Source organism: Papaver somniferum, unplaced genomic scaffold, assembly GCF_003573695.1.
Source record: "Papaver somniferum cultivar HN1 unplaced genomic scaffold, ASM357369v1 unplaced-scaffold_135, whole genome shotgun sequence".
NCBI classification, from domain to species: Eukaryota; Viridiplantae; Streptophyta; class Magnoliopsida; order Ranunculales; family Papaveraceae; genus Papaver; species Papaver somniferum.
In genome coordinates, this window is record NW_020622713.1 from 6,641,657 (window position 1) to 6,660,561 (window position 18,905).

The 18,905-nt window shown below is 36.4% G+C and overlaps 1 protein-coding gene across 1 annotated transcript; it reads right to left on the reverse strand.

Annotated features, from left to right (window-relative positions):
* Window positions 1–10,692: 10,692 nt before the first annotated feature.
* Window positions 10,693–12,520, reverse strand: LOC113333895 (expansin-A10-like). Its single transcript, XM_026580261.1, has 3 exons — window positions 12,225–12,520; window positions 11,784–12,096; window positions 10,693–11,488 (listed from the first exon to the last, which is right to left on the reverse strand). The coding sequence occupies exons 1-3, from the start codon at window positions 12,355–12,357 to the stop codon at window positions 11,182–11,184; spliced, it is 753 nt and encodes a 250-aa protein (XP_026436046.1). The 5' UTR covers window positions 12,358–12,520; the 3' UTR covers window positions 10,693–11,181.
* Between the last annotated feature and the right edge of the window lie 6,385 nt (window positions 12,521–18,905).

Here is an 18,905-nt window from a genome sequence, read left to right on the forward strand (position 1 = left end):
GAGCAGATTAGTTTTCATTCAGTGTATATATGATTTACAAGAGAAGAATTTTAAACCTAAGTAAACAAACTGTACGACATTGTTGGAGATTCAAAATAACTTGTTACAACAAATATCTTCTTATTAGTCGGAGGACTTGAATATGTACAGACTTGTTCTTCTAGTCATCAGGCTTGATAGGTGCAACGGACTTGGACTATATCAGTCTTGGACTTGTACGTTGGATATGTGTTGTGACCGAACATATCAATGTGACCTGTACATACGTCTTATACTTGTGTACCTTCCCTATATTAGACCGGGTACTGTTCATATCTACCCCCAAAAGGGAGTAGATTTGAGGAGAGGAGCTTGCCGGAAGAAGAGTTTCTAGGGTGCCTGAAATCGCAGGAGAGAGGGGTAGAAAAGATTTTGGGGATTACTTTTGCAGTCTTCATTTTTTTTAATGCCCATTTCGTAAATTTAGTGTATCGAATTTGAACCACATAAGCCTCAATTAATAAGTGTCGGATTCCTTCGGTTAATACTAGTTGGTAATTTTTATAATTTTCTATAAAAACTAGTTAAGATGAAACATACAAAACCAAATCAAGGTTCATCATGTTTATGTTGAATCAAGATCAAACATAAAAATTACATAAGAATTTCTGAGTAGATGGTCATATACCGAGTCCCACCTATTTTTGTGACCTTAAATTACGTAAAAAGATATCATTCAGCTTTATGATGTATATTCACTTCGGGTCAATGTCCGATTTATGAAATTCACCATAATGATGCATTATAGTTCTTTACCATCTTCACTTTTCTATATAAGTTTTATTCACATATCTACGCTTGGAAATTCGAGAGTTGTTTTACACTCATAAGGCCAAGCACTATGGGAGGGGTTATCCCTTCTCTATCCCTTAAATGTGGGGAAGGGACATGGATCAGAAGGCGATCTCATTATAGTATGCTTTTATCCCTTCCCTACATTGCACGGAAACTCAGTTTTCGTGTAAATAGTGCCAAACGGACACTCATTATCTGCTTTTTTTTCCCATTTTTATTTTCGTTGAAATATTTGTATAAGTAAAAAATAATGAGATATAATACGTAAAAAAGTTTTAGTAAAGAAAGTGTGAAAAAGGAAAGATTTAGGGTAAAACTTGGAAAACCAGAAACAAATACTTAGTTTCCAAGTCATGGATATTAAGTATCCGTTTCAATTGAAAAACGGAAACTGAGTATCCGTAAAGCACAATTTTACACAAAAATTCAGTTTCCGTGCTACTTCCCTTCCCTACTACCTGGATCAGATTTTAAATCAGGTTTAGGTTTCCCAGGAGGTGTGGGGATTAGGTTTCCCAGTTGCTAGAGTTCTCCTTTATATAGATTTCAAATCATGGTTTGCAATCTAAGTTACCTTGGTAATAAAGCATTCAATATTCACCGTTAGATGAAAACCTGATTAGATTCAAGCTAATATATTTCAACCGTTAGATCGAACTTAGCTTGTTATACACAAATGAAATGTATCTTCATTTAGGTTTGAGTAACCGTACCTAAACGTGTACACTTAGTCGATTCAACAATAGTTAACCAATGGTTAACCATATGAGCACTTTCATATCAACCTTATTCATCTTTACCATAACTAGTTCAAATGACTCAAATGAAACTAGTTAGAGAGTTGTTCAATTGCTTAGATCTCATAGAAGTATACAAGACACAATCAAAGAAAAATCGATTTTGATTCCTTCGAATCAATTCATGAACATTATAGCCACGGTTTGCAAAGATTGCATTCCTTATTATATAAATGTTTTAGTTCATGAACAAACCGATTTTAGAAAGTAACCTAAGTATGCAAACGGGTACGCATACTCAAGTAGCCGGATTGAGTTTTTTTTTTTACTTCCAAACTCCAGCAGAAATTCACGGACGTGAAACTTCCGCCAGTATGCGTACGGGTACGCATACTTACCCGGATTTCCAACAACCGCCGGTACGCGTACGGGTACGCATACTTTAGGTTCCCGTTTTTGGACTTTTACGCAAATGTGAGAACACACTATGTTTATATCCAAACATGGTTACTTGTTCTAAACTCTCATTTCAATCTTTGAAACTTTCTTAGAGGATGTCAACATAGTTTTTATCCACAAACTATTAGCATCAAAGCGATTTTCAAGTTATTGAAATAATCAAAATGACTTTCGTCACGAGTAAAGATGAACTTGGCTGAAGCGAAAGCTTACCAACACATATTTTGAGAAATAGATAAGCGACATAAAATAAGCTCGAAATAGCAAATGTGTATAATTTGAAGTCTATATAGCAATACGACTTTTGTATCAAATAGGAGATAGAGTAGATATACTTTTGAGTGATAGATAAGTTCAAGTCTCCACATACCTTTTGTTGACGAAGTTCCATAAGTTCCTTTGAGTAGTTCTTCGTCTTCATTCGATGAACGCCGTGGAGTCTAAAGCTCAACTACAATTACTATCCTAATCCGAGACTTAGTTATAAGTAGACTAGAAATCAAGACTTATAGTTTTGGCAACTAAACTTGACAAACAACTTTGAGATAGCAACGGTTGCGAGTTCGGCCGAGCAATGCTGTAACAATACAATCACATACTCACAAGACAAAATGACATACCACAGCCTAAAAAAAAAAAAAACCTCAATGAGGTTAAAAAATTACTTCATTCCAGTTGATGGCGAGTTGCTCTAACAAGATACCACGAAAAACATCAAGAAAAGGTCGGAAACAAGCCAACATTCCAAACTGAGATATACCATCATAGACTCACAAGACAAAATCACAAACCACAGCCAAAAAACAAAAAAAAAACTCAAGGAGGTTAAAAAATTACTTCATTCCAGCTGATGGCGAGTTGCTCTAACAAGATACCACGAAAAACATCTATAACACCTTTGAAATCTCTATCGCTCCTTTCATTCCACAAACATCATATAATTGTTGTAGGGATAAATTTAAGGTCCAGGGTTTCCCTTGGTGAATCAGCTCTCGCCGGCCACGATCTAACTAGACTAATAAGGTTCCGAGGGGTCACCCACATAGCAGATAAAGAAAGAAACTCCAAATATCCCAAGCCACTTTACAGTGAATGAGGAGATGATTAGTTGTTTCTTTATCTTCTACGCAAAGATAATAGTTATTTACTTACTCGCAGGACCAACCTTTCTTGCACATCACATCTTGGGTAGAGATATTTGAGTAGCTTTCCACCCACATAAAAAAATTGAATTTAGTAGGCCAAGATCTCGACCAAACTCTTTTCTTAGGGAGGAAAATGATAGGATGTGAGGTAGAATTATGGAGCCAATGAAAACAAGAACTAACAGAAAATACTCCATTCGACTTCTCCTAACACCAAACCCTGTAGTATAATCATTAACACCCATAGATTGTAAATTATCAAGTAACGGAAACAACGTTGTCAGTTCATTGATAACCCTATCATGTACTCTTCTCGAAATGTTCTTGTGTTGCTAGTTCTTTCGAGAAGGTTCGCATGAATTGCTAGTTCTATTCGAGAAGGTTGTTGCTTGATGAATAATAAGTGCTGGTGTATGAGAGGTATTTGGTTTTTGTGTGCTGGTTGGGTCTCCGCTCTACGCATCGAACGACAAGCCTAATTAGCTCCTATCGAGATGGCCACAACCCGCGAACTCGTGAATCTAAGATGCGGGCGGGGATCTAGTTAACCTTATCCCTATGCGGAAAAAAAGGAATACATGGTATGAAAAGCACCAAGGATTAACTCTGCATGTGTATCTTATTCCTACACAACCTATCCTCAGCCAAGATAAAACAATAAGGTAATGACAGGTTTGGGGAGCCAACATAAAACTCAGCCATATTAATCATGAGATCAAACCCAAAATATATAACGTTGGGGCATTACCCTCTTTGCAACGCATTCTCTTGGTTTATCTTAGCTTTCATTTTTAGCATACATCAACTTGTCTGGGATTATTTTCCCCCAGTGCTCTAACATCTTTGATATACTTTTCTTAAGATTGAGTCTCACTGTATAGTTGATTCTCTTAAAAGTATATTGGAGTTAGTCCATATAGATTGCTAAGCGAAATATTGGGCATGGTTGTTAGACCCCCGCTTTTTCGACTCCACCTCTCACTTTCCAAATATGTCGTACAATTATCCTTCATTTTTTTCTTGGAGTATATTACATAATTTATATCATATCAAGGTTTACGTGCATTCATACCTGAATTTCAAAATTGCATTATTTGAGAAAAAGATTTATCATCTTCATTACAAAGATCGCATTTCGTATTAATGTTAGGAGAGGTTGCAACAACTCTCATACTTGTTGGTAAGATTGATTGAGTTATTTTCCAGATTAAAAGCTTTATAGTTGGTATTATTTTTTTAATCTATATCCTGCCCAATGTAGTTAATATCGGATATCGGTTCATCTCGGCCGGGACCGATACACTGGTACGATTTTATGTCGGGGATATTATCGTTGAAATATCGGTTCTACATTTAGAGACTATAATTTTATATTAAACATTTCTCCACACATTTTCGGATAAGATATAATAGATAACATCAATTTTATCAAAAAAACAAAAGAGTAACTTTAGTAGACTTGCTTCGAGAGCTACATGCACCTCTACTACCACCTGGAAGACTTTCTTCGCCAAAATTACCCTTAAACTTTATAGAAAACGACCAATACCGTCTCATATCAGGAAATATAGGAAAATTTCGTATCGACCGATACGGCCGATATTTGACCGAAACGGCCGATATTCGACCGATACAGCCGATATTATCGGGCAAATATCGTATCTCCGATATCCTTCTTATCGTATCGTTCTGGGCCGATATCCGAAATATCCCCGATATATCGGCCGATACGGCCGATATTGACTACATTGATCCAGCCCAATCAGTTGTTATTATTTCTATTAATATTTACTGAGTTATATAAAGATTTAACTGTAAATTCACCATTTTTTTCCAAATTATAGTGAGAAATCCTCTAGATCATTTAATAAAAATAAGGACTTCTAGTATTTCGTTGACAGTAGTTTTTAACAAGTTTTAAGTTTGTTTTCATCTCAATTTTTGTTGTTTGTGAATGGATGAGATTTGGTTTTCCCTATTTCCCACCTTCACTTTTCCTATTTCTCATCCCCTTTACAATTTCTAAAATCAATAAACTTTTTAATTCTAAATTTTCCTATGTACCATCCGTAAAAGTCAAATTGACTCTAACTATGAGTGTTATCACTTTAATTTATCTTCTTCTTTGTTAATCTCTCTATGCCATGAAAAAAGATCCAAACACGATCAAGTTATAAACCCTAAGTTAGATTTATAAATATTGTTATACTTTACTTATATGATTCATCATGGAAGATTCCATTATTGATTTTAGGGCAGCTCAACACTGGTTCAATCAAATATCTAAAAAGATTATGGTAATTTTGTTGATTATCGAACAAGGTTAGTTATTAACATAATTTTAATCACCGATTTCCAAACTATCCCACACCCTTCCACTATAATTATAAATGAAACACCAACCACATTATTATGCATATTCTAGTCGTCTAAAACTAAAGTACTCTCTGTACTGTATTTGGTGCTCATAGTTTTGCAGCTTTAGAATCACAAGAAAATGCATTCAAAAGGAAGAACCAGTGGTCCATCCACTTAACTGGTTTGCGTGAAGGAAACAATTTTATCTCCACTGTGATGTATTTTTCACTTGTAAAGAACTTGTGATGATGAGTTATGGAGATGGAGAAGCAGTCAGCCAGTGGTGGAGATGGAGATGACGGAGACGGAGACGTGAGTTGTTATCTAGGGTTTTTTTTCTTCTTTTTCTAGGGTAATATATTATTGGGTGTGAATAAAAAGTCAAAGATGATATTTAGGATATATGAGATTTTGTATGGACTGTACTTAGGATAATTGGGGATAGGAATTAAGGTGAATTGGAAATAGGAAAAATAGGGATGGGAAATAGGGAGAACCTGAGATTTTTTTTCATATTTTCAGTACATGTGCTTGGTTTTTGGGGTGAGAAATAGTATTTGATATCCATTGATCCTCCCAAATATCAATTAGCTTCCTATTTCTTACTTCTCGTCTACAATTTTTCTTTATTTTTTCAACTATGTATCCTTTTCCTTACCTATATATCCTCGTCATTTGGTTTAGGCTTATTATGCACGTAATATGTCACATTCAATCTCCACCGTATCTTTGCAATCATTGCCAGATCAAAATCTTGTGTGTTTCGTATACCTAAACCTCATTTTTCGAAAGATTTACAAATTGAACCCCGTGCTTCTTAAGTATACTTTATTCTTTCTTACGCCCACCAACAGTTTAGTTAGAGTTTTATAAATTTTCTTTGGAATTTTAAAACAATTCGTTCACTGCGAATGAAGATGTTATATTCTCAAGCATTACAGTTCTTCCCGCATTATTCTCTCTGTCTGGGACCACATGCTGACATGCTTAGTGTTTGGTTCTTGATTTTTGGTTGGTAATGAAACCTCACCCTTTACCAATTTTAATTTCGATCATTAATTTTCAACGGTTGATTTTTCAAAGCGATGAATGGTGATATTGTACGTCTAGACTTGTGCTCATTTTATGTAGGATTACCGAGTTTCATAAAAATAATATATCAACAAAGCATTGCCTTCAAATTTTTTTGTCATTTGGACTCGAAAGAAAAATTTGATCTAACCCATATTACCTCAGTTTCAAAATAATAGGTAGGACGGAGTATAAAATAGTATCCATATAAAATTGTTCATGCATCCTCCTTTACTAGTAAATTTACATGCAATACATTACTTGCCCCATAAAAATATTTAATGCCCAGAAGATTATGAGAAAGTAGACATTTTACTCTGTCACTGTAACAATTTGGATTTTCCACCGAACCATTTCTTATACGCCATACACCCCAAGTCTATGTGGTAGCTAGTCCATCACCGTGGTGCTGGCAACTGGCATAGTTAATCGCATTTGCGAAGTTTAACCTTGGTTAATTTCGTATTGTACTGTCATGGTGTATCTATTTCGTATCCACAATGACATGACTGAGTGGACTCGGGGTCTCTTTATCCTCATTAATTTTGTTGTTGCATTTTCCTTGAGAGTTATTGCACTTGTTATTTAACCAACAAAACATAAACACCCTGGTTGGTGAAACAAAAACTCTAAACCTAGCTATTTATTTTAGTAAATCCTGGCTAAATTGGGACCTATACCACTTAATTGGGGTCTATAGCTAGATGACAAAAAAAGTCATTAGAAATCACCTACGTACCACCCCTTATCAAAATAATTACCTAACTACCTATTTTATCCCTGATTAATTAGCACTAATCAATCGTATTATGGATTAATTTTGTTTCGGATGTGAGATTAACTAATGTTAGAGAGTTCATCGAAACATCAAATGTTTTGATTTTTTTTTCGTAAACAGTACCCAGAATCGGTTTACGTTCATTCACTTGTAAACCGACTCTGGATTGGTGTTTACGAATTAACAGAGGACATCCATAATCGGTTAATTTTGACATGTTTATAACCCGATTTAGGGAATCGGATTTTACTTATGACACATATAAACCAATTGTTTCCTTTCATTACCAATTTTCATTCATTGCATTATTATTGTAGGATGCATTTAGCACATGCATCAAGCCTTTAAACCTCTAGGCGACCCTAGTGGACGATTTATAGTCTCGTGAGGGTTTACATAGAGGTCTACCCACAAAACCTATGCAAAAACTTCTAAAGCCATCAATCTTCCTCCGACGAAGACGATATAGCATCCAAGTAGTCCGGGTTATCCTTCGGGATTCTTTTTGTCAAGAAATGATAGCTTGCATCGAATGCGAATGCTTCCCCCTTTTCCTCCAAGTAGCGCGCTTTCACGACTTCGTGCTACAAAAACACAAAAACAAACTTACATTTGTTAGTGGTGTTTCATTGAGAGATTAAACAACATGGGTTACGTAAAATAAACCACAAAATTACTCACAAATTCTGCAATGGACAAGGTGAAGGGGCGAATGTTAAAAATCCGAGGTTGGAGAGCTAAAAAAGCAAGCATCACATTTTCGATTACTAGGTGCCTAGCGTGCACTTGTTGAACACTTCTTGCGTTAGGATTCCCAAACTCTTGGCTAAATTTGTTGTGTACCCTAGCCAAAAAGGTTGTGGAATCCACCCTTTCGGAGGATTGACGTCTAAGTCGATTTTCCGCATACCATGCTTTGGTGATTGCCAAATCTTCGATTGAATCAAATGAAGCCATTTCTTGTATGTAGATGTATGAAATGAGTAGTTGTGGAGTATATGGAGTGAGGGGAATAAAATGATCAATTTTGGGGCAAATGGGGTCCAAGCGTGAGGTCTCTATTTATAGACAAAGTCCCAAACGGCTATTTTTTTTTTGAAAAACGTGAAATAATTTGAATTAATCGGTCTTTTAGAAGGACTGCAAACCTCGATTGTGTTTGTATGCCACAAGGAATCGGACTTTCTTGCAACCAACGTAGACCGATTTAAAAAAACATCAGGAATCAGTTTATATATATTCATATGTAAAAACCGATTCTAGCTTGGCTTGAAAACATCCAGGAAGAATGGCTTGCACAATCGGTTTATGTTGACATATTGAGTAAACCGATTGTTGGCATGTCAGGCTAGAATCAATTTAAACATTAAGTGCATTAAGTTCAACACAAGATCATCCAAAATAAAAACATCAACCACACAAATATCATCCAAAATACAAACATCAACCATCCCAAAAGAGTTAAAACAACCACAAGTCTTGTAAACTTAAAGTTTTAGTATTTAAAAGTTAAACTTAAAAACTTAAGGAGCACCAGGAGCATATGCAGCAGCAACAGCATCAGGAGCAGCACCACCACCACCAGCACCAGCATCAGGAGCAGCAGCAGCACCAGCACCAACAACAGTATCATCAAGAGCAGCAGCTTCTGCATCATCCATGGCTATATGTTCAGCCATTTGTTCAAACAGACCTTCCAATTCTTGGTGGCGATCCCTCTCAGCTGATATAATGTTTCTCCTCGTCCTAGCGAACCTCATGACCTCAACAAGCTCTTCTAGTGCAAGCATATCAATCAATGCGAGGGCTTGTTCAAGACGGGTCTCAGCTCCGAAAGCAAACTTATATAGGCTTCTCTCTGGCACTCTTTGTGGTTTCCTCAGAACATCCTCCAAGGTTACCTCTCGATTGTAAAATGCTAGGTGTGCGAAGTCCATTCTACAAAAAAAAAAAAAAAATACAAAAAAAAAAAAAAAAAGTAAGAAATCGATACATATATAAACATAAGTAGTCTGATTCTGAAGAGACTCAAAGAATCGGGTTATGTGGTACATGTATAAAACCCGATTATGGCAAGGAAGATGAAGAGACTATAGTAATCGGATTATACATATTACATATATAAACCAATTTTGGTGATGTATTTTAAATATTTCATTTCTACCACACATCGGGCTATGTTAATCACCATGTAAACCGATTACTGTGCATGCTCTTCATGGACGAAAACAAAACCCAGAATCGGTTTATTCGATAGGTCAATAAAAATCGATTCTTGGTGCAATCAGAATTTTGATTTGTCAAAAACGAAGATTTAAACATGTAAATCAACAAGATATGAAGAATCATAGATTGGGTTGATGGAGATTTACCTTTTTCTTGTGTGGATCGTAGATTCGTTGGAGAAGAAGATGAAAATTAGAGTTTTGAGAATTTGGAAAGATTATGATGGAAATAGAAATTTTTTTTTAGGTCTAAGTTTTTTTTGCTTTTGGATTTACTAAAAATAGAATTATATGAGAGAGTTTTAGTAATTAATGTGCGGTTAGATTAGTATTTTTTAAAACTTTGGATGCCTATAGTAATTTGGTGGTTTGGGAAGGAAAATTTGATAGGCCCAATTATATGGTATAGGCCCCAATTTAGCTAGGTTAGCAAACTAGCAACAACTCGCTGCTCTATTTAATGCGACTCTGTATTAAGCATGTAGTAGTATGGAAGCAAGAGCGTAAGAAGAATCATAGAGAAACTGTGGCCAACAACGCCACCACGAGACACCTTCTAGCCTTCTAGGTGCTTACTCACTGCATGCCATCAAAACGGCTCTACTTGGACCACCGACCACTTAACTTAATCTAGCCACTCGCGTTAACTTGAAGGTACACGTATCTTCCCAATAAAAGGCTATACTGAGTCCGCACATGTAAAAAGAGTGTCACTTACTACTTAATAGTAAATATAAGTATCAGGTGCATGTTTTCTTGCTGCCTTCCTGGTGGAGTCACTGGCGGTGGGGTTGAGCTTGCTCAAGGTAAATTAAGTAGTGAAAGCATGTGCAAAAGACCAAAAGTAGGAGCATGTGCTGCGCTTTTCTTACAAAAGCAACATAGACCAGCCAGCTTGGTTATGGCCGTGTACTTTTTAGGAATGCGCTATGCCTATAAGCTAGCCAATTACATTCCAAATTTATTATCAACACTCACATCAAGCGCGCTATATAATGTCAGTCCCAAGGGCCTAGTCCCAGATTTGAAATCTAATACAGGACCTGTGGCTGTAGCTGCACATGGTAAAAATTCCAGACAACTGATAATATATAAATTTAATTCTCATTAATAGTGCAACCGAAAATTTTACAATTACACTCCGATTCAACACAACCTTATGCATAGAACAAAATGTAGAACATATTAGGTTCGTTTCATATTCTCATTTTTGACCCCAAACAAAAGACATAAACAAAGTAAGCGCGGGTGGTAAAAGTCCACCACTGCCAACATTCTGCCATAATTATGATAACAGAAATCCCTACTAGAATTTAATACTACTGAGTACTGACCCATATAATAAAATAGTTAAAAAGAGGTCCTTCAAATGAAAACTAATCAAAGGACCTTCCCAAAAAAAGAGATAATAAAGAAAAACCCACAATGACAATAAAAAGGACCATTTTAAAATAAGCCCTTTTTTCAAGTTGACCCCCCCAACTCATCCTCATATTTACTGTTACTACTATAAAAACTAGTACTATATATCATCACTCCCACCAACTGCAAAATAGAGTTTTTTTTTAGGCTTTTCAGCGGAATTGAGCACCACTGTAAGTCTGACCAAAAGACCAACCGGAAGGGGCAACATTGTAAGAAGTAAGAGTTCTACCATCACTTGTAATGACCTTGAATGAAAGACTCTGTCCATTGAGGTAAGAATTGCTTTGCCAGTTTTGACCCCAGTTTCTTGACATTGCTTGCCAACCAGTCCTCGAACCTTTGATGAATGCAGCATGAACATCACCAGCTCCACCAACATTTGTTATCAAAACCAAATTGAAGTAAGAATGCCCATTGATTGTGAACCTAATTCCTCCTCTCTTCCTGCATGACACCCTTCAAAATCCAAAAAACAACAAACAAGATTTTTAGCCTTGAGAATTAAGAAAAGTGAAAAAGAGGCAAAATGGACAAATAATTATGAAAAAAAGGCATTTTTCACTTGTCTTTCATTATGGTCTAACCACCACCAAGGCCACAAGAAAAGTGAAAAGGGGACTACATAGTGGGGGGCTAAGGTTTTGATTGGTTCAGGGTTCACAGAAAAAAAGTAAAACAGAAAAAAGATCCTCAAAGAGATGCACCTAGACTCACATGGAGTAGAAGGGTAAAGTGGAAAATTGCATCATACCTTCTGTAAGCAACAGGAACAATTCCGGCCCGGTACTGAGCAATGTGTTGGTAAACAGGCTGAGAAAGATCAAAATGGTGTTGAGGAGGGTTGCACCAGCCTCCAGCATTGTTAGGAAGAGCATTATTTGGTGGGCAGAAATTAGTAGCTGTGACCACAATGGAACCAGGCAGACACCATTTCCGGTCATTCACACACTTGATTTCATAACAAGATCCACATGATAAACCATTGTTGAACATTGCTGTACTTAGAGCTGCTGTGTTTGTTCCATAACCTTGGCTGTAAAGATTCCCATAACCACAAGCACCACCTGAAAAAGGCAGCAGCAACCACAAAATTGTCAAAAATGGGTCTAACAAGAAAGGGTTTTTGAAAACAAAGAAAAAAAAATCAAAAAATTTCTACAAAGGATTATGTTTTGGGAGATTTTAGACATACCCATTGTTCCAGATGCATCACCACCACCATAAAAGGTAGCATGAGCACTAGACCATCCACCACCATACCCATAAACAGTGGAAGCCATCGAGAGTAAACCCATCATCACTAACAAACCAAGAGAGGCGGCCATTTTTCCTGCACCGTTGAATGCTAGAGATGGATAGAGATGATAACCTTGAAAGTTGAAACAAAGGAAGAAAAGGGAGGAGAGAGGAGAGAAGACTGGACTGTGGAGTGAAGGAGTGTGGATTTGTGGTGGAAATGAGGGGATGGGGTGGGGGGAATAAATAGAGTTTGTGTGGGAAGAGTGAGGGTCTGTAGAGTGATGTCAAAAAAGAAAAAGGCTACAACTGACTTAAGTTGAGCTGTTGGGACCAAATACCCCCCAAGTGGTTTCAAAATAGTGTAAAACAAAGGACACTCATGGATTTTTATCAACAGTGGTTTTGTGGGTTTGGATTTTCTGAAACCGCGTGGTTTTGAGGAGGAAAAAACCTGTTTGGGAAGGGGTTTTTTCTATTTCTTGAGAGGGGTATAAATGTCTTTTCCACATATTTTGAACCAGAACCGGTAATTAAAGTAAGTATTATTCTCTAATATGGCAGGCAAAACTTTTGATTAAGCAATCTTTTTTCAATGCGACTTTAGCACTGATTCCAGTCAGTTTTCTGTTAAAATTTGATTCTAAAGAAACATAAAGACCAAAAGTAAAACCATAAAATTATCATGTCTAGTGGATATAATATCAATTTGCAAAAAGAATAAATCCAATGACTCGAAAAACCACAAATTAAGCGGTAATCTGCTCTATCGTATCTGTAACTGTTGATACTGATCCAAGATCCTTATTTTATCTGTATTTCTGAGTATCAGTTTATATCTGCCGATACTAATCGTATCTGTGTCGTCCGATCCGTTTAGCCATGCCATTGGAGATGAAAATTTCGATTTTTTTTTTCTTTTTTTTTTTTTGTGAGGCATGAAAATTCAGAAAATGTGAAAGGAAGTTTCCTTGGAAATTAATATTGGCTCACATTTTCTTCAACATAAAACTTAATTGTACTATATCCACTGCCAGGACCACTGGGCTCAGTATATTCAATCTATGTTAGGTACAAAACACTAGTTCTAATGCTGCAGACAGTAATGCCAATACCACATGGGTGTTGACCCTCTAAATTAAATAAAACATTTTACCTTACATTTGAAAGAAGTTATTAAATGCTGATCTTCTCAAGAAAATAAAATAAATTTCCAAAATGGGGATTTTTTTTTTTCTTAAAAGAAAAGGCTGAAAAACTGCATGGGGTAACATTTGGTTTCATCTGTTCCGCACCAAATATCTCTAAAACCGTAGGTTTTTTCTTGTTTTAATTTTTGCAATGAAGACAATAACTACTACTTTTTCTTTTAGGTATAACTAACTTTGTTAGTTGCAAGATTAAAAAAATAATAATTGTAATAAAGTCTTCAAGAATTGATAAATAATAATTGAATTTAATTTATAAAGGAGAAGAATTGCTTACAAAATCATGGAGCCGAGAATCACGGTATCAATTTTTTAATTGAAGCATGAAAGGAGTATCATTGTCTCTAGTCAAATACTTGTTGGGCTTTTTACTAAAGTGACCATGTTTTTGTACTATATTTAAGAAACTGGCCGTTATTTCAAATCTTTTTATAAAGTGGCCGATATTGACAATTTCATCCCGTTTTTTTAAAAAAACGGGTAACTGCAGTTAACCGTGTATGTGTCCGTTATTCTACTTAAGAAAAGACATGTTAACCCCTCTTTTGAACTAACTCGGTCGAACCTAGTTAAACGGTACCAAGAGACTAGCTAGGTTACTACCTAGTTAAACCATGAGCGATTCATGTTCTTCTTCCTGTAACGTGTTCTTCCCCAAATTGAATCATTATCAAGAACCCTAATCAACCAAAGCTCTTAAGTCTTAACACATCACCAAAAGTCCTACCACATAAACTCTAAATCATCCATCAATCACCTAAGACAGAGAAATTTATTCACTTCTCCCTGTCTTTTCTCTGCCAAAATTGATCAAGCTATGATATTCTCTCTCTGTCAATTTATCATTGCAAATTTCGAATCATCAATTCATTAAAAACACAACTATCCGCATCTTGAATTAGTAAAAAGAAATTCATATATGATAAAACCCCTAAATTTCTCAAGAACCCTAATTAAGAGAGGATCCCCAATTTAACATTCAAAAATCCTAATTCATGAAATTAAATTCAAACAAACATGCATAAGATGAATCAACACAAACCCATTGTCTCAAATTGAATCAATTAATGAATCATCAAAATCGTCAAAAAAAATATATAACTACCAACTTACAAGAGATTAAAAACAATTGAGACAAAGAAGTTCTGCTGGTGGTAGATCGTTCAATTCTCACAATATTAGAAACTCCAAAACAATCCAAACTTCCAACCTATATCAGAAATCAAAACCACTCAATTGAAGAAGAAGATGGAAGAACTTTCTGCAGCTCTCCTCCTTTGATTTCTGATATCTTCCCAAAACTTCAAACATCTTCTAAACATAGTACTATTGATCTTCTCCTCTTAATTTCTTAAAACTTTAAAAATCTTCTAACTGCTCACCAACTACGTCTCCTTCTACATACTACAGCTCTCGCTCTCCTCTGCTTGAGATTTTTTTTCTGAAACGAAAATAGGGTGGACACAGTAAAGAGATATCTAGGGTTACTTAGGATATGGTGGTAATTTTGATGGGGATAGTTGACTAAATCAAAATGGTTGACCATTTTGGTGGATCCGGTTGGAAAATCTAACGGAAAGGCCATTTTATAAAAGAATTTGAAATTCTGGCCGGTTTATTAATTGTATGCTCGGAAGCTGGTCAATTTCTTAATTTGCCCATACTTGTTTTATTGTGAAAGAAAAAGAAGGCGCACAAATTAAAGAAAAAACGGAATTAGGAAGTAAAGAACCACATACACTACAAAACAAAAGGTTTCTTGGGACGGCTAAAAAGCGTCCCAAGAAGCCCAAATCCGTCCCAAGAAGATATTAGTGACGTTTTTCTGACCGTCTCCTGTTCCACCGTCACTAATACTATTTGGTCGTCATTTCTTTTAGGGACGGTCATATTGTTTCCTTAATTTAAAAATTTGATCACTAATAGGGACGATTACTCCATGAACGTCCCAAATAATCCTCTTTAGGGACGGTTTTGAAAAAAAAGCCTGTCCCTACAAGCTACTTATTTTGTAGTGATAACTTCAATGCTTCATAGTTTAAATAAGAATTTGGGAGGGTGTTTTTGTTTGACTTGACTATTGTGTTTGTATTTCTTGATAATCTTCGGAGCCAATCTTATGGGTAGTCCTCAAATGAAGTCTATCTCTTTCGTATGAAAGAGTACTCGTCCAATAGAAAGGATGAAGCTACTATGGTCAAAATTGAAAGAGGACACTGTACAGGTAATCATCTCTCGTTTAGTTTTTTTTTTTTTTTTAAATTTAGTAGTAAAATAATGGTTGGAGGGAAAAATTTGTTTTAAAAAACTGATTTTCAAGCATTCACGGGGGACAGTCCTCCGTGAGATAGTGAAAAGCATTATAGACGGGGGACAGTCCCCCGTCTAGTGTACACTACCGACCACTCGTTCGTGTGAACGAGCGTATGAACGTGTTGGGGTGGAAATAGGTAAAAACTACCCATAACAGCTTCTAATTAGAGCAAAATGGTAGTTCACTCCTTCAAATGAAAGAATGACACTACTCATAGGACTTGCTCTTACAAAGGCTAGTACCAAGGAGTGGATGATTTTCTTGAAAATCACCCATGAGTATAGTCATCGTTTAGGCCTTTGATAAGTAAGAGCGTTCACAGTCATGAAAAGATCAAACATTGTACTAAATCCTAAAGTAAGTTGGTATTTTTAGGCGTGAAGGGCAGCACGAAAAAGAATAAATTTAGTCATGTACACATTGTACTTGCGTTCGGTGATCAGGCGCACATTATATTTGTGCCTGATGGTTAAGGTGGATGGTTGTCTTATCTTTCGGTGGGTTGTGTTTAGGCAGGCAAGCCGGCGTAAAAACTTTTGCCACACTTTTACGAGACGATTCTTCGCGAGATAGTCTCTAGCCCTACCCGGGACTTGTTCCTGGACAAAAGGGCTTCTGGTTTCTGGTTAAGGTAGTTGGTTAGGCGCATATTATATCTACGCTAGACCAGAAGATGTTGCTTCAATCTGCGCCTAATACGTTATGCTCATAATCTGAAGTACTCACTATGTCGACGCTCGGAGAAGTGCGCATATTATATCTACGCTAGACCAGCAGAATGAAGTCATTTTCGGGTTCGGACGAAGAAGTACGGGAAAATATTCAAGGAGAAAAACGACGATCTATAGCACAAGAATCGGCATTGCTATTAACAGTGCGGATTGTAACACTAATTCAGGCAGAGAAGTCATATTTTTGACCCTTATATTCGGAATTTCTCATTGAAAATCGACCATACCGACTGGAGCAAGTTCTGTGGAAGAGATTTAGAGTATTTTGACCCTAGAATCGGCACGGCTCATTGGATTTCGACCACGTCAACTATGGTAAATCTAACGGATATGCTTTGACGTATTTTGACTTCTGCAACAAGGAAATTTGGGTATAATGGGATTCTAAATTCTAAGAAGAGGTGCTACTTGGGGTCCAAATATTGAAGACTATCAAAGAAGACATCCAAGGCTCAAACAAAGGACTTTAACATCTCGGGAGAATTAAATCTCTACCTCTTATAGTTCTCTTCTTCATCACAAACCTAGGGTCCCCTTATGATAAACCAATCTTATTCTTGTATATTTTTCATGAGTTTTAGTAAACCCATGACTAGGTAACTTTGTTATATTGGTTGGAGATGCAGTTAGAAATCCTAAACAATGTAAATCATTCTGGATGGTTAGTTTTAATGTAAATGATCTCTTTTATTGCTTATGTTATACTATTTATACCGTCATATACGATTGAAGACTTGTTCTTTTGAGTTACAAATTAGATGAACATATATTGATATCTAAAGCTAGACTAGATTTTTGAGATCCGGAATTGTCGAAGAACTCTATTTCACAAGTAATATACATAGTTGTTAACGAAGGGATGTTTCCATGCGATTATGTACAGAAGCTTAACCTAAGTTAAATCTGTATGGCTCTTGCGCCGGATTGCTTTGAATAACCTCAACTCACGAAAACTATTGCTTTCATTGGGTTAAACTTGAGCGGCTCTTGTGTCGAGTTATTCATTGAGAAGAATTCAAATAGTGGATCTTGGGCCTTTGATGATAGAAGGAGTTTTGCCGGAATAAGCCCGCGATAGGACGCTTTAGGGTTACTGGTATGAGAAGAATTGAATGTTAACTCGAATTGATTGATGGGCATGTTTGGTGATGGAAGATGAAACCTCTAACCGGTATACTCTTCCCTTGATCTCAATCTTCATTTACTTTGTTTTATTTTATTAGTATTATATAGTTTAGAAATTCTATAACCACGTTTGGTTAGATAAGAAGTCAACAACATATAACAATTAGACAACTCTTCGTGGGATCCTTACTTCTTCTGTAATACTACTTGTTAGTATTAGTGGGAAATATTTAAACTAATTTGTTGCGTGAACGACACGGACCAGCACGCAACACATGCCTGAGATGTTGCTTGATCTCGAGTAATGACACATTCTATAGTATGCGTTATGCGAAAAATACAGATGTTATACCACCCCTCCCCCCACCCTCATCAACCTCTGTCTTTGGAAATACTTTTCAGCATCACTTTTTGCACAACACTGTTTTTCAGCAATCAAGAGGTTATTTGGCTGAGGTCTTAATTTTGGCACTTGAACTTTAGGATTTTGGCAATTGATTTGTATTTCTTAGCATATACCACTTCTCTCCTTAGTTTGATCATCACTTGAGTTCTTTTCCCTTTTCAACCGTGCTTTCTTTATGTCAAAAGTGAAAAGAAGAGGTGCCAAGTACATCACTAACTTTTTCGTTCGTGAACTTGTATGTACAAATGGAAAATCCATTGACAACCAATATGTATACTAACACCTGTAGTTTTGGCATGGCTCATGCTCAAAGATGTATCATTGTCTTACGTTGCGTATTAATAGTAACATTAGAATAAGGCCAATGATGCACCACTATGGTGCATTTTGTAGGCTATATTTCCAAAGGTCAACGTCGCACCATAATGGTGCATCACGCCAGTAGGATGGCTGGCCCAGAGAAATGTAGCGCCACCATGGCGCATCACGTAAACTATATTGGCAACAACCAATATCTCACCACTATGGTGCATCAAGCTAGAGCAGAATGGACGAGGTAATGTAGTGCCAACATGGCAGAACATTCAAGTAGGCTTGCGGGTCAGAAACCGAAATACAGCCATCTTGGCACTTCACGATATTTGGCCTTGACAACGATCATGAATAGTAAAATTGTCACTTCGTGAATGTCAAAGTAGTCCCTAACTTCTAGTTTTCTAAATATAAATAAGACATATATAGGGTACTTGGGTAAATGTATATATGTAGATTATGAACAAGTAAGCTTCATAACTTAGACGGCATATGATGCCTAGGCATCACCATGCCATGTTACGAACTAAGCAATGCATTG